General features: G+C 42.4%; 1 protein-coding gene across 1 annotated transcript in view; it reads left to right on the top strand.

Annotated features, from left to right (window-relative positions):
* Positions 1–10,645: 10,645 nt before the first annotated feature.
* Positions 10,646–24,738, top strand: part of APCDD1 (APC down-regulated 1) — a 31,249-nt gene continuing 17,156 nt past the window's right edge. Inside the window, exons 1-3 of the mRNA XM_027744596.2 lie at positions 10,646–10,757; positions 19,987–20,170; positions 21,755–22,286. Coding sequence (XP_027600397.1) covers positions 10,700–10,757; positions 19,987–20,170; positions 21,755–22,286 — 774 coding nt within the window. The 5' untranslated portion in view covers positions 10,646–10,699. The remainder of the gene's footprint in view (positions 10,758–19,986; positions 20,171–21,754; positions 22,287–24,738) is intronic.

Below are 24,738 nucleotides of genomic sequence, written 5' to 3'. Positions count from 1 at the left end.
GTATGATAAAGTGTACCCCATTCTACTTAACATGTCTTCAGATGCAGCAATTTACTTAGTGTCCTTCACATGCAGATAAATATATCTTTACAAATAGCTTGTAAAATTTTTCTTATTAGCACATCTGTTTGTGTTAACTGTCACCAAATCTCTGAGGTGCTACTTCCTATATTTTTATAATAAAATATGGTTTTGCCTATGAATGTTTTGAATTGTCTTTGTTCTGTCAAATGTCTAAGGCTATTTAGCTAAATCATGGTTTCTTCAACTTCAGCAACAAGTGACTGCAGTGTTAATTAAAGCCCTTCCATTAAACAAGAGGTCAGGTTAGACCAGGGGTCCATTAGTGTTATCATTACAGAGAGAAAAAGGACCCCAAGCACTTACAACATAAAGTCGAGGTATGAAAAGAGAGTGGAGGTATGAAAGCAGAAGATTCCACTCTTAAAGTCTATGTTACACTGCTGCAATACAGGTAAATTACCTTGAATTGTCAGTGTTTCCCCATTCCCACTCTCAATACTCATACATTCTTCGAGGCAAGATGCAAAGCCTCCAAAACATTAAAACTTAAGACTTTGAAAATGAACACTTAAAGCCATTTCAGATCCCAAACAGATCTGAACTAGCATCAAGGAGGCATAAAAGTGGGTTAAAGAAACACAGTTGTTCACTTAACATAAAAGATTAAAATGTTGGCATTGTTGTCTAAAACTGACATTTGTACTGAGAATTTTTCATTCCATGTCAAATGTGACAAATTTTAAATGCAGCCCATCACAACTCATGCTCAAGCCTGACCTATCGCCACTTCTGCAACAGAAGTAGTGCTTTTAACTTTTGTATATACAGACAAACACCCACACAACAATAGAGAAAGCTGATAACAGGACCTCCTTTCTCTTGCAAACAAACACCCCAAGAATATTTCTCTGCTGTTCCACCATATTAGACATGATCAAAAATTTATACAACAGCCTCAGGGAACATCCCCTCCTTTCCTTTTTGTGGGAATGAATCTCCTTCCCTACTTGCAAATTATTTTAGAAGCATTTAATTTGTGGATATTTAAATTTTTCATCAGTACACCTTTCAAAGTGAGATTCTGATAAGTTTTGCAAGAAATAAGTATGCCTGGAAGATTTATGATTAAGCCCACAGAAATTAAATGAGATAACCAGCATAATGCTAGTTCATGGTTGAGCTAGTACTGGAACTTGAGAGTCCTGCTTCTGAGTTCTCTGATGTTAGATTGTGTGGATTTGAAAAGATAGACATCTTGGACTCCCAGAGGAAAGTTCTCCAGACGAAATCAATCACTGTCAGAAGTGGGTGAGATTCCACTGAAGTCATGCCAGGGGCGAGTTGAGCAATTCATCTTCAAAGAAGTTCATTGCATCTTATCTCCAGGAAGATATTAATGATATTAATGCCACATTTATGCAATGTAAGTTTCAACATGCAAATTATTAAGACATTTCTTTTAGTTGTTTGCACTTGCTTTCAGAGTGAACTATAAAGGGCTTGTCACTAGCTCAACAATCTACCTCACTTCTGTTGAAACGAGAGGTGAAACTCTCACTGACTGAAGGAGAAAAGTTCTGAACTGTATAAACCTAGACAAAACCTGGAACAACATAGTTGGTGGTAGAGGTTTGCTGGAAAATTGGAAAAAACCAACAACAACAACAAACAAGTAAAAGGATAAATATTGTAATTATCACAGAATCACAGAATGGGAAAGGTTGGAAGGGACAAGACAAGGTTGGAAGGACACAGTGGGTCATCTGGGTCAGCAAAAAGTAGGTTAATTGCCATCCTTTATTTGAGAATACAATATTCCTGGGATACAAGCTATCCAGCTTATCACACTATGAAGCATCCCCAGTGCTTATATCTAGGGCATTTTGCCAGTGAATAAGGAATGCATAGCTCTTCAGAGCAAACTTCTGTACTGTTAAGATGCCCAAAACCAAGCATAAGCATGTAAAATAAAGTTTGGGGAGTTCATAAACACCTACAGACTCATGTCAGACAGTAACAAGATTGAGTAACAAGAGTTTGGCAATGGCCAACCCTGAAAGCATGTGAGCAATCAAACTGCATTTCTCTCAAGTTCTTGATTTCCCAATCTTGATGTTCAAGTGCGGAGAGAGTCTGAGAGCAGTGGAGCACACTGCAGAGGGCCCTTTGCATCCAACCATCTGTACTCCTCTTCCCCTTCTCCTGTATTCCTCAGAGGTGTTAGCCCATAGGAATGTGGACCCTGTTGTGGTGGCATCTCCAGAAGACAGTAACCACACTACTGTCAATGTTCATAAAATACAATTATAAAAATATACGGTAGCTAGATCAAGACAAACTATGTTTTACACTCTGTGAGAGAAGTGTTAACTCCTATCCACTGCTTGGGTTTCTCTGTGCCCACTATGGAAGAATGAAAGTCCACAAGGCATATCTGAAATGACCTGAGGAATTTGTAGGAACTTCACCCCTTCCTCTTCCTTCCAAACAGCTCCATTCATCACAGGCAGCTTGCTCCCATTTCACACACAATAATGGTCAGAAGGAAACTCTTTTCCCCAGACAGGCATCAACGTAGAGTCATAGACCGCTGCTTTCTCTGACTACATTGGCTTCCAGATCTGAGGGAGCAGAGACCAAAGTGAAAGCAGCAGCAGCAGCTGTCTGCCCCTTGATTCACAATGGAGGCAACCTTTGCAGAAGTCTCCTTTAAAAATATCTCAGGGAGTTTACCACACTTGCATGATGAGCAGAGAGTTCTGTGTGTAGACTCTATCACGTCAGACAATTACTACCAAATGTACTTTTTCTTCCTGTAACGTGATAGGGAACACTTCAGTAATTAAAGAGCAGGCTGAAGGGGATATTTTTAGTAACTTGATAGCTTTACAATTGCTGAATTATCTGCCAGGAGTAAGTCGCACACACGTGTGGTTATAATAGGAGTACTGCGGTTATTCCAATGGGAAAAACAGTTCCACGGGTCACTCGCGCACGGGGTGTTTATTTGTTTGTACATGTGTCTGGCAGAAAAAGAGCGATGCAAGGGTCACAGCCAGTGGATGGGATAGGGATAAAGGGCTTCTGCACTGCTGTTATCCCTCCCATTGCAGGAAGAAAAGGTACCTCTATGTGCTGTTTGACACAAGTTAATTGCAACTTTGTCCAAACATAAAAGGCAGGACAGGAGCTATGAGGTATGACCAGGGAAGTGACTGTACCTCTGTACTCAGCACTGGTGAGGCTGCATCTTGAATGCTGTGTCCAGTTCTTGGCCCATCACTACAAGAAAAACACTGAGGTGCAGGAGCAAGTCCAGAGAAGGTCAACATAGCTGGTGAAAAGCGTGGAGAATAAATCCTGCGAGGAGTAGCTGAGGGATTTGGGGGTTCATGAGCCTGGAGAAGAGAAGGCTCAGGGAAGACCATGTCACTCTCTACAATTACCTGAAAGGAGGATATAGCAAGTTGGGGATCAGTCTCTTCTCTCAGGCAGCCAGTGACAGGATGAGAGGGCATAAATAGCCTCAACCTGCACCACCAGAGTTTCAGGCTGAACATCAGGAAGAACTTCTTCATGGAAAAGGTTGTTAAGCATTGGAATGGACTGCCCTGAGAGGAGTCACCATCCCTGGAGGTGTTAGAAACAACTCGACATGGCACGTGGTGCCATGGTCTAGTTCACAAGGTAGTGTTTGGTCAAAGGTTGGACTCGATGATCTTAGAGGTCTTTTCCAACCTTAAATGACTCTGTGATTCTGTGATCCTCTGGACACAGAAACCATGCAACTGCTTGGCACTGTTTATGACAGCCAAAGATGCAAAAGGGGACACAGCAGCCTTCTGTTACTCTGAGCAGTTACTCACTAGCTGTTTTCTAGACCTTAAATATCATCAGCCACACAAAACACAGACATGTCTTACAACGCCATGGCTGTTATATTTCTACTTCTTGTTCCAAGCACAGAAACAGGAGAGGAAAGAAATGAGACAGAATTCATCTGGTCGGTATCTTTCCTTTCCTTCTTCTCTACTCTTTTTATTACCTACAACTGTAATTCAGCAACTGCTCTGAGAAACTTGGAGCTTCTCTCCAGGAAGCTGCTGGTAATATTTTCTAAGCAGATAGCAGTTTCCCTACAAAACCTGGCAGTTTTTAGATAGTCTAGAGAACACCTTACAGCTGCAGACAGAATTGTCTGGAAAGGTTGCAGTTTAATTCAGGTAGTCAGCAAGCTGGTTGGCTGTGTATGGACTTGAAGAGCATATGCATGGATAATGCACTATCCAGATGTTTCATAGATTTTAGGCATATAGAACATAGACAAACTTTATGCCATTCTACCTGTGAGTCAACTCCTACCTTAAGGTACAGTTCATACTGTATAAGCATTGCTTTTAGTTTCCCTAACAGTGGGAAAAAAGAACAAATCTGTGGATAACTTCATGAACTGAGGCCCTGAGAAACCAAGTGGCTTGCACTGTCCTGGCACATCAAACCAGAGCAGAGGCTTGTCCCTGGCCTCTGTTCCACACTGGCTGTCGAGACTATACATGGTAACACTCCAAGACCTCTTGTTGCTCTTTTTTTTGTCCCTTCTCCTTATTTTCAAACTACTTGGGAAAACATATGTTTTTATATTTTTTTGAAGCCAATTGTGCCACTGGTGGCCACAATGACACCTTCATTATGTCATTGCTGAAAGATGTTGGTTAGCCCCCTTTGGGAATGAGCTTTGATAAAATGGACTCATGCTTGAACATATGAGTGGTTTTGAGAGCAAGGACCCTGAGCCTAAAATTCGGTGAATGTTTTGAACAAAAGTCAGCTTCCTAATGAACAAAGAAAAAATGCTTGCAGTGTGGGTACGTTTGAGATACCTGCAGAATGCCAAGATTGTAATTCAAGATTAAGACTGAAAGAGGCTTCTGTAATATCAGAGTGAGAAAAAACCAACCTTAGCACAAGAATGAGACTGGATACAAGCCAGCCAAAGGGCCACTACAAAAATCCAGGGGTACTGTGAGACAGGGTCATACTTTCAACTTCCGTTTGGTCATCTGTGTGTCTAAGGCACATTACAAGAGACCCACCACCAAATACAAACACTGAACAAAACCATGAGAGAAAATTTCCCACCTGCTCCCTCAAGGCAACACTCAAGTTCCATCTGGTCCAGCTGGCCACTCAGGTCAGATGCTGTGAGAAGGGCAGGAGGGCTTCCTCCTCTCCTCACCGGGGAATGGCTCTAACAGGGCTGCCTAGAACAGGTTCAGTTTCCCACTCTTTGCCCCTCCCCTGCTGCAGAACTTTACCAAGTGAAACAAAGACCACTGGCAGTGATCTGTGAGGGATGAAAATCCCATTTCCCCAAGGATGTTATTAATCTGGAGAAGCATTGGCCCCAAAAGGACTACCCGAATAATATAAACTAAGAAAGTAGCTCCCAGGTGCATTAGACGCAACTTGAGACTCTTACACAAGTTTAGCAGGTCATGTTACTCCATTTTTCCGTTTGGATATGAAATCTGCTTCTTTGGATAGTTTATAAATAATTGCCAGAACTTCCATTTTCTCTAAGAAATTAATCAAAATCAAAGTTTAATTTCACTCTGAGAAAATACAAGCAGTAATGAACAACACTCTACATATGTTTAAACTTTTCCAGAAGTTTCCTTTTTTCTTCAGTGATGGAAATCATCCTTTCTCTGACTGATTACACAGCACTGCAAAGCAAGATATATGAAGGGCATTTTTGCCCAGACTACAAGAGATTTTCAATCTGCTGGTTTACCTATGTGAAGCGGTTTGCTCTTTTTTAAGTCACAACATAAGAGAGCCGCTGTGCAAACAATAGAAGGCATAAACAACATTTATGGAGGCATTTTTACCACACTCATTTCCATGGTATTGGAGTGCCAGGAAGGGATGGCAAAGCTGGAGAGGGTTAGGATGGCTGCCCATACATATGTTGGATGAAGAAATACCTTCAGTCCCTGTTTGCTGTGCTTCCAGATGAATGCCATCAACATACAAGTACTAGCTGCTCCAGCTGGTGTTTTCAACAGCCTTATCCGTGGCCTGGTCCAGCCCTTGCTACAGTCAATGGCAAGACCCCCAACAAGCTCACTGGGAGCTGGACCTGGCCCTAAATCTCTGGTTGCAGCAACAGCACCATGAAATTGTTCATGCTTGTAGTAAAGTAATTCTACACAGAGACAATCAAATGACAAGCACATTTTAAATGCTGGAAACAAGTGGAGAAACAAGAAGGAGAGAGCTTATTTTGTGGAAAGCCATTTGCTTTGTGTGAATTATTTACATCTTTCTTTGATTTTCTTTTCTGGGATGGCCCAAGCTCTTCAGGGTCTACTCTGATGTCATTTTATAACTTTATTCCCACCTACCTCTCAAACAATTCTAGGAAAACTGAAAAAAAACCCTCCAGATAACAACCTCATCTTTGTGAAACCAGCAAGTCTATTCTAGCAGATGGGCTCCGTGTTTGCCTCTGTGCATGCATGTCTCTGTATGTATCTGAAAAGAAGAGGGGGGAAAAGAACCTACCTTGACAATGGCCACAATAACTTCATTTTTACTATGCTTGGTCTATATTTTCTATGCTTGTTACTCGATAACAGGACTTCATTTTATTGTGTCTTAAATAACTACAATGAATTCATTTACAAAATATACTTCTCAGACTAGTTATCTAGCTAAAAAAATGAAAAGCAATAAAAGATAGACCCCTGCAGCAAACTCTACCATCTCAGAGCCATGGTTTGCAGGAGAGCATTACCACAGGTACATGCCTGAGAAAACTAAACCCAGACTCGACATCCTTTAAAACAATCATAAAATTCCATTGGCTTCAGTATCTGTACCAAAGATCAAATCTCTGGTAGGGCAAGTGAAATAGTCCACACAATCTGGGACACAAACACCTAGGAAATATTGCCAAAGGTTCCTTCAATTACTCTTTTAACAAAGAATAAGAAAAATATCAGCAGTTTAAACAACTTACTCTAAATGTATAAAACTGATAGAGGAAGTAATGGATAAACCTGCTATACCCCCATAAACTAATCCAAATTAAAAGGAGAAACAAACCAATCACCATTTGTTTTACATCACAAAAAAGATTAACTTCTCCCTCTAGCAGCTGAAGACAAAACAAGTAGCCACACAGTGACTATTTCTATGTATCGGACAGGCTCCAAGCTCATCTTGCAAAGCCTAACTCAAGCTGGATATGTAGGAAAACTTCTCTCCAAATCATCCTTTATTTTGATTAATTTGTCATGGACAATTCACAAACAGAAATCTGACAGATGCTTGCTTCTTTGAGAATTAGCCACTCTGCTCCTTTCCAATAAATCTTTACACCCCGCTCCTTTGACTTATTCAAAAGAACATATTGCCTTTTTTAAAACATAATGTAGCCATTAGCAAATCATAGCTGTGCTGCCCCATCTCATTCTTCTCCATAGCATAAAGTGTCCCAAATGCTTTCTGCCTCCATTGTTTCCCATCCCCTCTCTCTTTTAAATATCTTTCACTACCAGATTGGCATTGGCAGCCAGCCAACCAGTCAGCACTTTAGCTAGACAAGTGCTATGTTGATATGCCTAGATCTTTGAAGTGTCACACAACAAGTCCAACAAGTTAGTTTTCTTCCTATTTTAATACTTTTTGCAGAGGGCTCCAGCCACAAAATACATTTCCCATCAGGATTGGGTTTTTTTCAACACAGCTCCTTTCTGTGCAAACTTCTGCTGACAACTTCCTTTTTGAAATGCTTTGACCTCTACGGTATTTTTGAAAATACGGCTGAGAGATGCCTTTGTAAATGATATTACATTATACCTGCATTAAGTATACACCCCAGGAGCCCAAGTTCAGAAAGTCATGGTTGGATTGGTTAATACACTTTTTAATGAGCACTGATGTGACATGCTGCTTAGATCAAAGTGCAAAGAGCTGTTATTTGTCACTGCTTCCCATTACAGCACATTCTGAACATGGGCACAGTAATGAAACAAGTAGGACTGACGATATTTAAAAAAAATATCATACATCAGGCTGAAAAAACCCATATCCTCAAAATAACAAAAATAAGAAAAAAGAATACAAGTAAAAGACAAAGTGTCATTTTTAGCAAGTTGTTTCATGTCTGAGCCCACTGGGTATTGTTTTCATTTTATTTTATTACCACATCTGAAGCTGCACTGATAGTAAATCACAAGTGGAGCCTAATTTACCAAGTTGTCCAGTGGAGAAGTCATTGCCCTTTCCTCTTATGAAAAGCTGTTTGTTATGCTATCATGGGGGCTGTCACTTCCCAGGGGAGAAACCACGAGCATCTGAGATAACTGACTTTTGGGAGAAATGATTTTTCTCAGGCGATCCCCAGCCTCATCTTTTTGCAGATAATTATGTTGCTTGATCTGCGGATGGTAAAACAGAAAAAGTCTCTCCTTTCAGATGTTGCTGCTTTTATACAATTATACTTTTACACAATCATACTTCAAAACTACTAGCCCTTCATTAGTGCTCACAGTGACATTGGCCTACCTTTTATATTTAGGTAAATAGCGGGTGAACTACATTAAGATACACACATGCCATATTACCTGTATGCCTGCCAAACGTGAGACTCTTTAGGCTGACTTCTTCCACCAGGCAGGACTCCCTAGCAATAATCTGGTGCTCACGGCCAATAACAGGGCAATATGCTTTCCCATACACACTGCCTTTCCCTGCTCCTTATAATGTCCATTGGTACACTCCTTTTTATGTCACTGATAACCCTGACAGGAACTTCTCTTAGGAGAGGCAACTGGAACATGCAGATCTGAAGCACATCATGGGTCCTCATAATTCAGAAACACAGATGCTTGTACTGCATTTTGAGTGAACAATGTTATTTTTCTTGCTCACCGCATTCACTTGCTGAACCTGCAGATGAAGAAAAACTACCTGTGTGTCTCTGCTACTGCAGGATTGTTACAAGTGGCAAAATCAGAATTTTGACCTGTATTAGTCCTGACAACAGGCAGGTGTACACACAATGCTTTTTTCCTAATGCACTGCATCTATGGCATGAATCACCTCCCTTCACACACTCGCCTCACAAACACCTCTGTGGCAACTACAGGAATGGGCTGATGATGAGCAAGCAACGTGGGGTAAGGATATTTCTACAGCCTTATCCAGTGTTAATTAACTATATTCATAGACATCTGTTTCTTGAAGGATGTTGCTTTTCTCTGTCCACTTCTATCCAGGTCACTGAGAGGATATCTGATCACTACAGGCTTGTACAGACCGCCACCAAGTGCTCCGGAAACCATCCTTTCTGGCTTGAAAGACATTTGTGTGAAGGCACAAGCGCAACACTGAGAATCCAAGGCACCAGAGCGCTAACTCTGACTCATCGCTTATGTGTTTCTGTCTCAGTTTTCTCTCTGTGTAAGTGAGGAAGAAGTTTATTCTTCCCTCTCAAGAGAGTTGGAAGGAATCAACATTGTTTGTATTTCTTTTTAAGCACGCAGCGTGTAAACACTTTAGCTCAGTTAAGCTGTTCAAAACTCAGTAATGTTGATTTTCTCAAAATTTCCTCCAATTTGTTACACATTCCTTGCCATTAGGCCCTACAACTGAGACCACGAGACCAAACACAAGCTGGAAAACATGATGTCCCTGTCCAGAGGGTATCACTAATGAAAGCCCTGTGCTTAAACTCAGGCACATGAGTCACTCACATGTACATTAAGTACATGAGTGTTTGTACGACCAGGGCCTAAGACTAGACAAAAAAGCAAAACTAATCAACAGACATGGGGAAAAGCGCACAGGAGAGTGCAGCACCAAAGGCATCCTTGACATCCATTTTTAGCTTTTAAAATGCCAGATTTACGTGGAAAGCAGCAACCACACAAAGGTTTCCTTTCGAAAAGAGGACGCACACGAACTTTCCCTCCAGCTTACGGTCGCGGCGGCAAAGACTCGCTTCGCACGGCTAAGGAAGCGGGATTTCGGCCCCGGGAGCCGCAGCCCCGTCGGCACCTCCCAGCCGACCGCCGCGGAAGGACCAGCCACCCCCAGTCCCCTCTCCCACGCGCTCTCCAGCACCCTGCGGGCACATCCCACCCACTGCCCGATCGCACAGCCCTCGGGATGCCCAGTGCCCGCTCCGTCCCGTTCCCTCCAGCAGGTCCCTCCAGCAGGTCCCTCCAGCGTCCCTTCCCCCGCCGTGAGAGCACAGCCTGGGGCGCCCGTCAACCCAGCGGCGGAGACACCCCCGCCCCGCCCCGGGAGGAGTCCCCACCTCCCGACCACTCCTCCTCCTCCTGTTGGAAGGGGAAATATGAAGCGGAGCCGTCGTAGCACTACGCGGAGAAGAGTGGGGACGCGGCGGTGGAGCAGCGGGCATCCCTGGGCACCGAGCGGCGGTCGAGCCGGAGCCCTGCCGGGTCGGAGGCGGCGGCGTGCGGGGCGGAAGCCCTGAGGAGGGGGAGCGGCGGCGGCGCTCGGCCCCGGAGGGTGCTCGGCGGCCCCCGGCCCCGCCAGCCGCCTGCCCCCCAGCGCCGGGCCGGGGGCTGCCCGCGGCGGCGCTGAGGCGCGGGCGGCGCGGCGGGAGGTGGCGGCGGCCGGAGCGCTGCGAGGCGGGGAGATGTCCGCCCCGTACGGCTGCCTGATGCGGTACCTGTTCCCAGCCCTGCTGCTGCACGGTGAGTGCGGGGCGGTTGCCTGCGGGTCTCGGCCCGTGGGGTGGCCCGAAAAGCCGGCTGGGTTGCGAGGTTGCCCCAGAACCTCGCTGGGGCAGAGGGTCGCGGGTGGGTGCGCTTTCCCGTCGTGGCCGTGAGCGCTGGGTCCCATCTGCTCGGCACGGGGAGCAGACAGGACCTGTCTCCTGACAGAGGAGCGGTCTGTGTGGATGGCGAGGCGGGCAGAGACCTCGGTGGTTCTGCTTGCAGCGCTGTGCTGGCGGGACCCCCGCGCAGCGGAGCGGCGGCCGACCGAGGTGGGTAAAGCCGCGCCTAAAGAGCCCCGCTCCGAAGTGAGTGTCGGCGGATTATGTTGCACGCCTGTGACTGCTTGGATGGAGCAGCTGGTCCGGGCGCCTCACACACAGTTTCTTTACTCGCCTCCGGGCAAGGGCTGGCTCTGCCGAACTCCAGGGAGTTTCGCCGAGGCGCCCTGCGGGGTCCGCGTTCCACCGCTTCTTGAGAAGAGGTCTTTTGCCATGGAGGTATTATCTGGAAAGCCTCCGGCAGCAGAGTGTGCCAGCCGCCGGGTCTTAGCCCAACTAAAATTGTTTTGCTGCAGAGCACGGAGACTCCGGGTGTTATTGCACACAGTCCCACTTTGACAGTCTCTCAGTTTAGCCCTGGACTGACATCTCTGAAACTGCACAGAAGGCAAAATTTTACTGAGAAAAGTCAGCCTGTTTAAACTTAAAAGTTCAGCTTGTAAATCGATTTTTATGCACTTAAATAACCCATCTTTCCAGAAACTTGGTGTTCTTCAAGAGGAACTTTTGAAAAGGAGGCTGTTTAATGAGCTGCTTGGGTATGTCTAACATTTGGCAGCCAGATTTGAAAAACCTGGGTGCGATATCGTTCTGAAAGTGTGACTCAAGCTACTCAGTTATAGCATCGTTTTGAAGAGTGTTCCTAATTCTGAAGTCCTTTGTAGCATCCAGCATTCTTCAGTTGAATTTCGTAGGACCCCAAGCTTGTAAAAACAGGATTTTTTTTTTTTTAACTGTTAAAATGCAAGTGACCTACATGGAATCAGTGTGATATCTGTGAGCTGGGGTAAGGATTTCAAAGCTATTCCTGGGGTTGATTTTGTGGGGCAGGGATTCTCTCTCTCTATGTTTGTACAAGTGCTAAGCACACAGATGGTATTTAATAAATAATAAAGAGCATGGGCTTCTGATCGTGTATTTTGTTTTGAGAAAGAAAGAGGAGGAGACTCTGTTCCCCAGAAGGGGATTTTATACCCTTCTCACAGCTCAGCTATGAAATCTGGAGAGCGCGGAAACATGTTTAGCTGATCCAGACCTGACGGGATGCCAGAGGTGTTCTTTAAAACTCTGTGATCTGAGATGTAGAATTTGAAATGGGAGGTTTGAAGTTAGAGGGTAAAGAGAGGAGGTGTAATTACAGGGTTGGACTCTCTGGCTCATCTGCTTGGAATTACAGAGCAGAGCTGAACCCTGGCTGGAGCAGGAAACAAATCAGGGCCAGTGATCAGATCAAAACAGCAGCTGCCAAAAGAGGATGAAGAAGGAAAATCATCTATTTCTTCCATCTGCAGTTATATTTCACCAAGTAACATAAACCTGAGTTCTTGTAGGAATGTATAACTCTCCACCTTGTATATAAAGACAAATACCTTGTTAATGTAGCAGTGCACAGTTTTGATCAGAGTTGCAAGTGTTTGGAAACTACCGTGCTCTTACAAACTTGGAAAAATATATCAGTGGCATATAATGCACTGAAATGTAGTGCATGTAAATGTATTTACCCTGTCAGTTTTAACTTGGTCAAGAGCTTTTCTTTCCATGCCATGGAGTCAATAGAAGCATCCTTGGGTCAGCAGCTAGCCCGAATTGGTAATATGTAAGAATAACCACCAATCCCAGGGAATTGCAGTGTTAAGCCTCTTTACAGCATGTGATGTTTTTCTTTTTTGCATTTCTATTGCATGTGGCAATTTAAGGGTTAAAATTGAGTGAGTGTGGGTGGGTGTTTAAGGATTTTTAGGGCTTAAAGCTTTGTAAAGCAAGTTAAAATGTCCTATAAGGCTAAAGCTTCTGCTTTCATTACATTAAGAAATGCCTTCTTTAACATCACCGAATCAAAATTTGGAAAAACTTGTCCTCATTCGTCAAAAACCTGTATGGTGTCATTAAAAAAAAAAAAAAAGGTTTGCAGCTGGAAGTTGTCCATTATCACTGTTTTCTTTGCTTAGACGAAAAACCACAGAAGTTTCAGATGTCAAACACTAAGATCATTCAGCTCCAGAAAACCTGATTAATAAGAGCTATGTTCAAGTGAATTCAAAACAAATTTGGCTAATTTCTTTTGTAAATGTAAACTTTTTTATTACAAATGCAGATGCTAAAAAGAAACTTTAGTCTATTTCCGATTATGCTACTCTTAGAGTAATGAATTAGAAACTTTAAAACAATTAGGTGATAACATCATGGAAATGGTACTAATAAAGATTATGAAGACAAGACTGACGGGCTTTTCAGAGCAAAACTTTGTGCTTTTGAAAGTTCTCTGACAATATTGTTTAAGTTAGTTACATAGAAGTGTTTTATTTCAAAACCTTTTCAGGAAAGTAATAAGTAAATACATCAGAAGATATAAATACCTATAGCTATAAAATGAACATATACTGTACTCAGTGCAAAAGGCATATGTGATCTGTTCCCTCAGTTAAATAACACATTTCAAAATCTGGAAGACAATAAAGAGAAAGACTTCTAGCGTTTGCAGAGAGAGTTATAAGATGGACTCAATTTTGTTCCAAATTTTGTCAGTGTAAACTCTTTCACTCATCTTTGTAGCTTGACCGGGGGCTAAAAGTGGCAAGATGTAGATGTCATCGACAGCAAGGGTAATTTTTTTGTGTTTTGTAGGGTGTCTGTAGGAAGTAGGCTGCCAGGTGATGAGGCCCAAAACTAGCCTCAGCCACGCTGAAGGCAAATACCTTTAGCTAGTCAAATCAAGGGTAATATTTTATTATTGAGATGATGCTTTAAGCAAGGCTGATAGAGGGTAGGATTATATGTAGTGAGGATTATTAGCATTGTCTTTACTCAGGCACAAGTCCCATTGAAGTTAGGGGCAGTTCTGGAATAAATCCCAGTGCCAGGGTGTGGGTGGAGGACAGGGCAGATGTTTCTGACAGATGTTTCTTTCAAAGAGGGCAAGGCCAAACTACCATTGATATTGAACTGCACTGACATCCCAGCACTGCACCCACTCATGTTGGTGGCAGAGTTCCCGCTGCCCTGAAGGGAGGTGAGCTTTAACCCTTCATGGTTTCTTAAACAAGCCCACACTTTAGGCAGTGCTGTTTCACCCTGCGTGGGTAGCAGCAGCCATCCTAAAGAGCTTCAACTAAGCAGAGGTTATGGGCTGTGTAACTGGTGCTTGGTTCTCTGACCTCTTCCAAGATGGGGCATTGAGTAAGGACTGAGCTATAGGGTAACAGGGGACTCTATGATGGGCCTTTCAGGTTTGGGGGGAGTTACCTTTTAGCTGTACCTTCTAAACATACTTTAGATCTCTCCTCAGAATCTTCCATGCTCTGAAACATTCAATTTGTGTCTCTTCGGAAGCGTTATGTGGAAACTCTGTATGCACAAGAGAGGCAACAGATACATGTGAAAGGAAGTCATTGTCCTGTTTGCTTCCACAGCCATAAAACCCAGCTTTCCTTTCCCAACCCTTTTGTTTGTAGTTGCTAATTTAGGTCCCAGTCCTTCAAGGACTCTTTGAAGTTTCAAGTGCAGGGAAAACACTGGTAAACACAGATCAGGGCTTGGTAACAGGACATTATATTCTCCATGGCAATTATGTAAGTTTACTGTAGCTAAAGGCCTGTCATGGGCATTATCTAACACTACCCCACATCAAGAAAGAGCATAATCCAAATGTCTGTTTATTTAATTGTGCAGGGCAACTGCCCAGATAAGGAGAGCTATAAAGTTAATCCAGCCAATTATTCTTTATCTGTTGTAAGGTTTTTCAAGTTTCAGACAGGTTCTAACTTGAAAAGAGATTGCTGCAGGAGTAAAGCATGAATGTTAAAATGTTTCTATCAGAGATGAAGCTATCGCATATTTTGAATTTGTGCTATCACTCAAGGTTTTTTAATTCATAATAAAATTGTGCTTGTCTGTATTTACATTGCTAGAAATTAAAAGAAAGAAAGAAAGAAAGAAAGACAGAAAGGTGAAGTGGTTCCTGCAGAGCAATCCCAGCCTAAATCCAGGTTTGAATCCTACTTTCAGGTAACATATATTCTCCTATTTAGCGAAGGATGAACCTGCTGAACACCTGGTAGCTTTGAAACTGGTTTGAAGTGCTACACTTGGACATGTTTGAAGCCATGGCTTAGATTCTGGTAGAGGTGTTCATTAAACTGATAAAATCTAAACAGGTTAATATTTAAGATTATTTGCCTTATACTTTAGCAGTCTGGCATAGCTGTGAACGGAATTTGGCCAGGGTATTTAGGCATGAATTAAATTAAAACTATTTGTGTTCAAGCACAACTCTGCTTGAACTCAATGTTATCTTTGTTGCATACTATTTTGCATACTATTTTAAAGAAAACCTAAACATTTATTCTAGCAGCTTGCAATTTTTTGCAGAAATGTTGGCGGAAAGCTTTGCTGTAACCATTTTTGAAACACGTTTGGGTAATGGGCTGCCAACAGATTGCCCTTTTAAGATTTGTATTTTACTCGCAGCTATGTGCAGAAATCTTTGAAGAACTTGGAAGTAACCTATCTTCCCTTAACAATTATTTTTATCTTCAATGGTTGTTCCCACATCAGATAGAGGTTTATAAGCGAACCTGAGAGCCTGAAGCCCTCTGTCTGGTGTGGTGCGTGCTCCTATCCATGTCTTAACCGGAGTGGCAGCTGTACAGACCTCCGCTTTCCCACTCAGATGGATGTTGCATTCTTCCCCTGTAAAGCGTGATCTGTGAGGGCTTGGGCATGGATCCCCAGTGAGCTGTAGCACCTCTCATGCTGTATTCAATAAGTTTAATGCTAAAGCTGTGACCTACACCGCTAGAGCTTGATTTTGAAAGAGAAGCTGGATATCAGCTCATTATAAAATGGTTTTATTTTGCTTTGTTTTTCTACCTGGCATTTCTGATGGATTCTGGAATTTTCCTTTTCCTTTTGGACTTGATCCTTTGTGAAAACAGACATTATGGAGTGGGTGATACAATCGTATGATCTCTGGTTGTGGTCTAACTAAAATGAGAGCCAACCACAGGCTTCACGAAATTATTGCTGTTGGTCTCGTGCAGAGATTTTTTTTGTTTGTTTGTTTGAAGTCTGTCACACTTTTGAGTAATTTTATGGTGTGTGGATTTTGTTTGTTTTTTTTTTTTAACAAGTGGGTAAGATTCCTTCATAACACACAAAAATTTAAACAGTCAGTCAGAGTCTGAGATATTCTCAGTTGAGTCTGAGATGCTCAGTCATGGACATACTGAAACCTACCATCTGTCAGTGCTGTAGGGAATAGCAGACTTGGATCTTCTTGAATGAAAGTAATGGCTCCAACTATGTTGCAACTGCATCTATGCTCCAAAGTGGGCTTCTAAAGACTTATGAAATCCTTTTCCCAGTTTCGTGAATGGCTGTTTTAACGCTGAGTCTTCCAGCGATGTCCCATTTAACATGGCCAAATGGATCTTTTAAAAATTAGTGACATCATCCCTGCAGGACCTAATTTTTGCAGAACAAAACCTCGTGTGCACTGCCAAGGATGGAGCAGGGGGACACTGCTCTGCTTCTGAGCACCTGTTGCGAGGAAAAACACAGGAAGATGGTGTTTGGTTTACTGCTCTGTGTGGGAAGCATATCGCCGGTCTTGTGTTTGATCTGCAGATGGCACAAGAGGAAGTTGCGTCTCCTTTGTATAGTAGTTATATCTACAGGCATATGTCAGTAATTACAAAAGTGTTGAAATGATTACTTTGTAAGGAAGTAAATTAACTATTTCCTTGCCCTAGCAAGGCAAACATAGGTAAAGGTCACATAGCTGTCTCTTAATTTTACACTGTATTTCATATTCTGATATTTGGGTCCTATTGATGTGATGTTGCTTAACATTATTTAGAGCAGCCCAGAGGAGAAAGACTTGAGGGTCTTGGTTGATTAGAAGCTCAATATGTCTTGGGAATGCGTGCCTGCAGCCCAGAATGCCAAATGTATCCTGGGCTGCATCAAAAGCAGCATGGCCAGCAGGTTGAGGGAGGTGATTCTGCCCTTCTACTCTGCTCTGGTGAGACCCCACCTCAAGTACTGTGTCTGGCTCTGGGTTCCCCAACAGAAGAAGGACATGGACCTGTTGGAACGAGTCCAGAGGAGAGCCAAGAAGACAATCAGAGGGTTGGAGCACCTCTCCTATGAACACAGGCTAAGAGAGCTGGGGTTGTTCAACCTGGAGAAGAGAAGGCCCTGCTCTAGTAGCATATGTCCCTGCCCATGGTCGGGGGGTTTGGAACTGAATAAACTTTGTCTCTTCCAACTCAAACCATTCTATGATTCTTCGTGTGTGTTTTCTACATCTCTCCCTCTGTCTCTGCAGCCTTCATTATGTTCTTATGCCGGTCTTGATTACATAAACTTGTTCTTGCCTTCATTTGTCATAGTTGGATGGACAGAGTCCCAAACAAATACCCCCTTTTCAGGTACAGGTCTCTAGGGCTATTGATGCAAATCTCCCTTCCGTTCACTGGTTGCAGTTTATCATTTGCAAGTTGCAGACAGAACTATGTACATGTAACATGAAAAGCTGGGACACAATTGCTTTTTGAGCTTTATCAAAGAGAAGACAGTGTATAATACCACATAAAGTTTGACTCCTTTTCAAAAACTCCTTCTTTTCATTATTTCCTTCAGGGAATAATTGAGAATGTCTAATGTGGTCACTGTGTTTTCTTCTTTGATATGTGCACATATAAGATGCTATCCTCCTACAGAAGGATTTTTGCTTGAAGAAATTAAATGCCCAAGTATGCTTACATTTCTATTCATGCATTCATGAATCATATGACATGAGCTAGGCAAAATAAAACTGCTTAAAAGCAAGTAGTATAATAAATATGCCTTGGAAATAGTCACTTGAACAATTTCAAAACCTCCTCTTGGTGGCAGATTTCAAATACTTAACAACTTCAAGAAGAAATGTAAATTTTCAGTCTTTTCCAATATGAGAAAATGTATCTGCAGGAGACATCCTGTTGAAAGTTAGCACTGGTGGCTACAACTTCTACCAGGTACCTTGCAGGCAGTGTCAATTCTGATCCAAAAGATGCTCTGAGCCTGGGTAGTCAGCTCAAGCAGAGCATCACCCTACCTTGGCCATACCATTTCTGATGCTGCTTTACCATTTCTGGCTGCAGAATAGGAGTGGTTTGGTGCTAACATGAGTGACTCTGCTCAGCAATGTGGAAATACCTGAGAAGCCTTGACTTCCAGAAAGGGAGAAATACTGACCCCCTGAAAATCAAGCTTCTTGGAAGGGCATCTCAGATGGCATGCTCAAATATCAAAGCATCCCTAGTATTTATTACCCTTTAGAAAGCAAGGCCATAAATCCTCATTCACATCGAAGAATTGTTTGTAACCTGCAACAAAGCTACCAGATTTTCCAGTAGACTTTGTGAGGTTGTATTCATTAATCTCATTAAATCTTGGAATCATTTGGTGGTGAGCACTGTTTAGATTCAGGTATTTATTGTATTCTTTCTGATTGTTCTTTACCCTGTCTACTGGATAAGTCCTTGACTCTGTTTAGCTTAGGAATTGCCATTTTTAAATGGTTGACATGTATTTATATTTTTAGCAATGCCATTTTCCCAGGTGTTACCCAAGTTTGTTCTGGAAGATCTAAGACCTAGCCAACAATGAATCACTGACACCTGGTTTTTTGTGGGCGTTTTTTTGGAGTAGGAAATGGCAAAGGTTTATGACAGTGCCCACTTAACACCAAATAATACTGATTTTTTTTTTTTTGTAATTTCTGTAGTGATGCTGCACACTGCCCAAGCATTTGCCCAAGTGTTACATGGGGTCTGGGACATAAAGTGTAGGATCCTGTCTTAGGTGGCTCGGCACGATGTAGGGTTGCACCACACACTGATGATACCCAACTGTGCAATTTTTGAACCTGGTCATCTAAAAAGGCACTAGATAAGATGGGCATCAATCCCAGACTCTGCCCCTGAGAGCATGTTTCAGCAAGACATCCCTTTCCTGAGATGGCTGCCCAAACTTCCCAGGCACTCAACGAACTGCTCCATCCACCCCATATCCATTTTCTAGCCCTCTTTGGTACTCATATTCCTTCTGGCAATGTAACACATTTTCCAACACTTTATGTAAGGTTTGTCACCTTTTAACCCCTAGATGTGTGTTTTTCTTTTGATCCATGTTTTCAAACATATCTAAGAGCAGGCTGTGCCTAAAAGAGTAAAGACACATTCCTTTTCAAGCTATGTATTCATTTTGTTCAATTAATATTGCGTAGAGAGCGTGCTGGTGGATTTTGCATGTATACATTACTAGAAACCAAAATTACTGTGTGCTGGAGATAAAGTTAGCTCCTGAAATTCTTTTTCCCCTTTAAAATAAAAATAGCAGAATCTGCCTTTAATTGACCACCTCAGACATCACAGAGGCTTCCTGTGTGCAGAGGCTTTGCTTTTAATATCTGTTTTCCCTTGACTTTTAAGAGTAGTCTTTATTTGCAAGTTTATTATAGAAGCGTTCAAATTAGAGGTGGGCTGAAACCGCAAAGTTTATGTCCGGACCTGGATGCAACTTTCTAAGAGTTTGAAGGTCCGGGTTTTTGATTGTTCTGACCAGAGATTACAGAGGTGTCTATAAAATTCATTTTCAGAGCCACATCTCCTGGGTGTGGAAACACAACACTTTGCTCAAGCTCTTTTCCCTAGTGTATTTCATAAAGCAAATTTATGTAGTGGAATATTAGTGGTCTGACAGAAAGGGAGAGCTTCCTGTGAGTTTTTTTCAGACGAGAAAAATAAATGTAAACAGTATTTGTCCAGAAACTTAACAACGCGAACAAATGTTGTTCAACTCAAGATGTTCACAGTCTTTTTTATCATGTTGAAGCCCTTCTCAGCAGGGTCTAATGATATAATTTACACTTTCTATCACAGGGCTGGGAGAAGGTTCTGCTCTTCTTCACCCAGACAGCAGGTCCCACCCTCGGTCCTTGGAGAAGAGTGCGTGGAGGGCTTTCAAGGAGTCACAGTGTCATCACATGCTGAAACACCTTCACAATGGAGCTCGGATCACTGTGCAGATGCCTCCCAATATTGAGGGCCACTGGGTCTCTACTGGGTAAGGAAAGATAAAACAAGATGCTGGAGATGGGGAAGAGAAGAGGGCGAAGGAACAGAGAGGGAAGGGTGAATATTCCCACTTTAAGCAGCAGGGGAAATACTTTCTTTAATATAGTGATGCTCTAAATTCCGGATGCTCTCTATATGCTTATGCATAAAAGGAGAAGGAGTAGCATTATGTACATTAGAATGGCGTGCTATAAAGCTGTCTTGATGAATCAATTTATAATCTGGATTTTAAACAGCATGCTGTGAAATATCTTTAAATCACTCTTTGAATAGGAAGAAGCCTACCAACTTGTCAAAGTGAATGCTTATTCAAACATAACATTGTACTGTATTTGTCTACATGCATTAGATCCATTGAATGAGTACTTGTTTCCAGAGCATGTGTCTAGCACAGGTTTTATTAGCAAAAGAAAATTAAGAAGCTGTATTTCGCTAGTTCTATAACTCTTTACACATGATGACTTGTAATTGAGAGAGCCATTTTGCTTCCTGTGTCTCAGCAGACAATATTCACATCCTCATTTGAAGTGACTTGTAGTAGGAAAGACTGGGGTCTTTTTTAACAGAGTGTATTTCAGGATGAGAGGAAATGGTTGCACCAGGGAAGGTTTAGATTAGATATTAGGAAAAAGTTCTTCACTGTAAGGGTATTCAGGCACTGGAATAGGCTACTCAGGGAAGTGGGGGAGTCACTGTCTCTGGAAGAGTTCAAAAGACATGGTGAACATGGCAGTGCTGGATTAATGGTTGGACTCAATGGTCTTAGAGGTATTTTCCAACCTCAATGATTCTATGAATCTATTTATGTTAAGCAGTGTAGAGATGACAAAGGGAACAAGTCTGAAGGCACAAAAGGGCATTCTACAGGAAGTGGAATTTAACTGCTATTTACACCTTCAGAAAAAAAAAAGAAGAAAAAACCAAACCAAACAAAAACACAAAACAAACAAGCAAACAAACAAACAAACAAAAAAATTCCCTGAATATAGCATGGTCCAAATTCAAGCCAAGTAGAAGTTTTGCATTAACATCAGAAGTTTGCGTTAGCTGCCAGCCCTGTTGAATGTTTGAGTGGGAAAGCTTAGGACATGATCCTACATGTCCTCAGCAGACCAGAGCTCATGGAACTCACACTGAGAAGCTTCTACTGCAGCTTAGAAGCCAGTTCTTTGTTCTATTCCATGGACATATGGCACTTCACTTTCTGATGTTATCAGTCATTCTGCTAAATCTACCATGCAAAAGAGGGGAATAGATGTTTAAAAGGCTGCTACTTTTTTCAGTGAAGAATTGATTCACATGGTGGTCCTAAACAAAAAGAAAAAGCAAAACATGATTCGAAGTATTTAAACCTAGAAGATAAAGCCTTTAGATATGATCACATTAATAACAGCAGAGGGAATTGTTGATTAATCAGCAGGCCACAGATGACTAGTTCCTGTTTACTCCCATTCATGCCAGGGGGGCATTAGCACCCAGGTGTCTCTGGGTCCGGGTCTTGTTGCCTGTAGTGTACATGATGTGCCACCTTGCTAAAATTTTGTTTCCACACTTTCTTTCTTTCTTCCCACAGCTGCGAAGTTAGAGCAGGCCCAGAGTTCGTCACAAGATCTTACAGGTTCTACCACAATAATACTTTCAAGGCCTACCAGTTCTATTATGGTGGCAATCGCTGCACAAACCCCATCTACACGTTAGTCATACGTGGCAAAATACGCCTCCGGCAGGCTTCCTGGATCATCCGAGGGGGCACTGAAGCTGACTATCAGCTACGCAACATACAGATCATATGCCACAACGAAGCAGTAGCCAAAAGATTAAGCGAGTTGGTGAACCACACGTGTCCTGGATTTATCCCAGAAGATAGCCCCTGGGAGCAGGATGTGAGTTACGATTTGCTGAGAGAAGAGAATGGCTGTGAATGCACCAAAGCTCTGAATTTTGCCATGCACGAACTCCAGCTGATCCGTGTGGAGAAGCAGTACCTGCACCACAATTTAGACCACCTTGTGGAGGAGCTATTCCTTGGAGACATTCACACTGATGCTGCTCAGAGGAGGTACTATCGGCCCTCTAGTTATCAACCTCCCCTTCAAAATGCCAAGGTAAGTGTGTGTGTGTGTATATATGCCCTCTTTTTGAGATACTGGTGGCAAAGCCCAAATTACTCAGTTCTTCTGAGCAGTGTAACCTAAAATGTAGATGTGTTTATATATAAGCACATATAAGTGGTCCGTTGCAGCCTTACACTTAACAAAAGATCACAGAACTTATTTTGTGAGAATAGTAACTTTGCTGTGGTTTATGTGACTGCATCAAATATGCAAAAAAGTAGTCTGGTGAACTGAGGCCAATAAGGCCACTCTGAAGATGGACTCAAAAACTTGTAGGCAGAGATTGGAGTGGTTGGCCAGAACCGTGGCTGTAGGCTAGCAGCTGAGAAGAAGGTTTCATACAGAGCTGAGAAAGGAGAAGAGGAACAGGCATCAGTGGATGCTTGTATAGCTGTGGGAGTGCCAGGGAGAGAGGAAATTGAATTCCATCAGCATATGAAGGTTGGGTGATCCATAATCTGAAGAGGAGAAGAGGAAATTGGAAGGGGCAGCATGAAGGGTAAAAAACTAGTGGGCTGTGCAGGTCATGGATCCAGATACAGGCATACACATTAATGAAATGAAAAACAGGTGAATTTTGAATGGGGCTCTAATTCCATTTGATAATTCAGTTTTCAGAGGGGCCTCAAAGTGCCCTCCACTTCATTGGGAAGTGATCAACACATAGTAAGCTAAATACAACTCAAACAGGAGGAGTAGACACTGATGGCCTATAACAGGAAGGCTGTCTATAGATCTTTCCTGGTGACAATTCAAGGGCAGGCAGCAATTGGAACCACATTGCCAGGTACCACTGCCACCAGCTGGGCGCTGCCACAGCATCACTTCCAGCTAATGCGTTACCACCATTTTTAAGTCACGAATGGTTCAAAAATCAGCTACAGCTTATCAGCAATAGCAGGAAACACAAGAGGGGAAGGGAGAGTTTTGATGAAAAAACCTTGGCTTTCCTTTCCATTCAAAACCATGGGTTGTGTCTGCCTCCTGTGAATATCAAATTTTAATAGTTCAGGACCTTTTGTGATTTATTAATTGTTTTATAGCCTGGCCTAGATATCATTTTAATCTACAGTCAGCTGTGTTTCTGTATCAAAACTGTTGTCATTTCTGTCATTCTTATGCTCTCTTCAAATGACCACAGGCAAATTTAAATTTTCTTTTTAAATCTATTTATCTTCCCAAAATAGAGAGTTTCAGCAGCAGCAGATGAACCACAACACAATCCTCATCAAAATTTTGATTTTCTTTAATTAATTAAACAAGCACATTGACTCACTTTACTTATTTGGGAGTGATGGTTCTTTGCTAAATCTCTTCCTTGAAGGTATCTGCTGATAGAAATTATCAAACACCAGCTATATTGTATCTATTCTAGAAAATATTGTGCATCTTTTTCTGACAAAATCTTGGTTTAATTCACTGTAGCTGAGTTTTTTTTTCTGGTCTAATCTACTTGTCTTATTATGAGCTGACAGATAACATAGTAAATGCCTACACTTCCACCTTGTAGTAATTTCATTACGGTCAGAACAGTCCAATATACTCTCAGCCAGCTTTATGAAATTAAGCTTGTTGTCCAAGTCCACTGTAATTTTAGGACAAACTGGTGATGATTCTCCTGCCTGTCTGTTCTGCTACTGTAACATCTCTTTTTCCCTCTAAAATATAGCCCCTTTAAAATACAATTCTCAAATTTAAGGGATCAAATCTTGCATTAGAGGCCTGTTTCTTTGGACAGGTTAGCTTAATAAACAATGAGAGCACTGATACTCTCATTTATGTTCACAAAGCCCAATATTTCAGGCATGATCCAATCCATTCTGACACGAGTGGGTGACACCTCTATGTGGAAGAAAAGAGGAGGTTCAACCTGCCTGCCTGAGTCACCTTACACACTGTTATCCTGCAGCCCCACATGTCCAGTTGGTCCCAAGCACTCCAGTCGGGAGAGCCTGCAGTGTGGATCACAGAGGAGGCTTCCATGTCATGTATTTACAAGAACTGGGGGAAAGGAAAAGTGATTTTTGGTAACCAGCTCTTGGCAAGCCTGAATCATTGAGGCTGAATTTATGACACTGGAAGCCCATTCGTAACAGTACTAATGGTGACAGAAAGTGCTGACACTATAGAAAGCACAGCTTAACTCGGAGTACACCAAAATGCATACAGATTCCAGCTCTCCATGGTGAAACTGAGTAGTCTAATAAATGGGGCCCCCCCAGGTTCTGACTTGCAGGCTACTGCTCAACTCCGAGTTTGGCCAATTATGACTTCTGACAAGTTACATTACTTCTTTTTCTCCTGCAGACATTGTCTCCATGGTCTGCTTGGTTCCCACAATGTATGTATAGCATATATACATACATACATATATATATATATATAAAAATATATATATACAGCATCTGGATTGCTGGATACCAGTCTCAGCTGAAGCCTTCAG

Source organism: Pipra filicauda, unplaced genomic scaffold (genome assembly GCF_003945595.2).
Source record: "Pipra filicauda isolate LSUMZ 115617 unplaced genomic scaffold, ASM394559v2 scaffold660_size177658_pilon, whole genome shotgun sequence".
Lineage (NCBI taxonomy): Eukaryota > Metazoa > Chordata > Aves > Passeriformes > Pipridae > Pipra > Pipra filicauda.
This window is presented reverse-complemented; position numbering and strand designations above follow the sequence as displayed.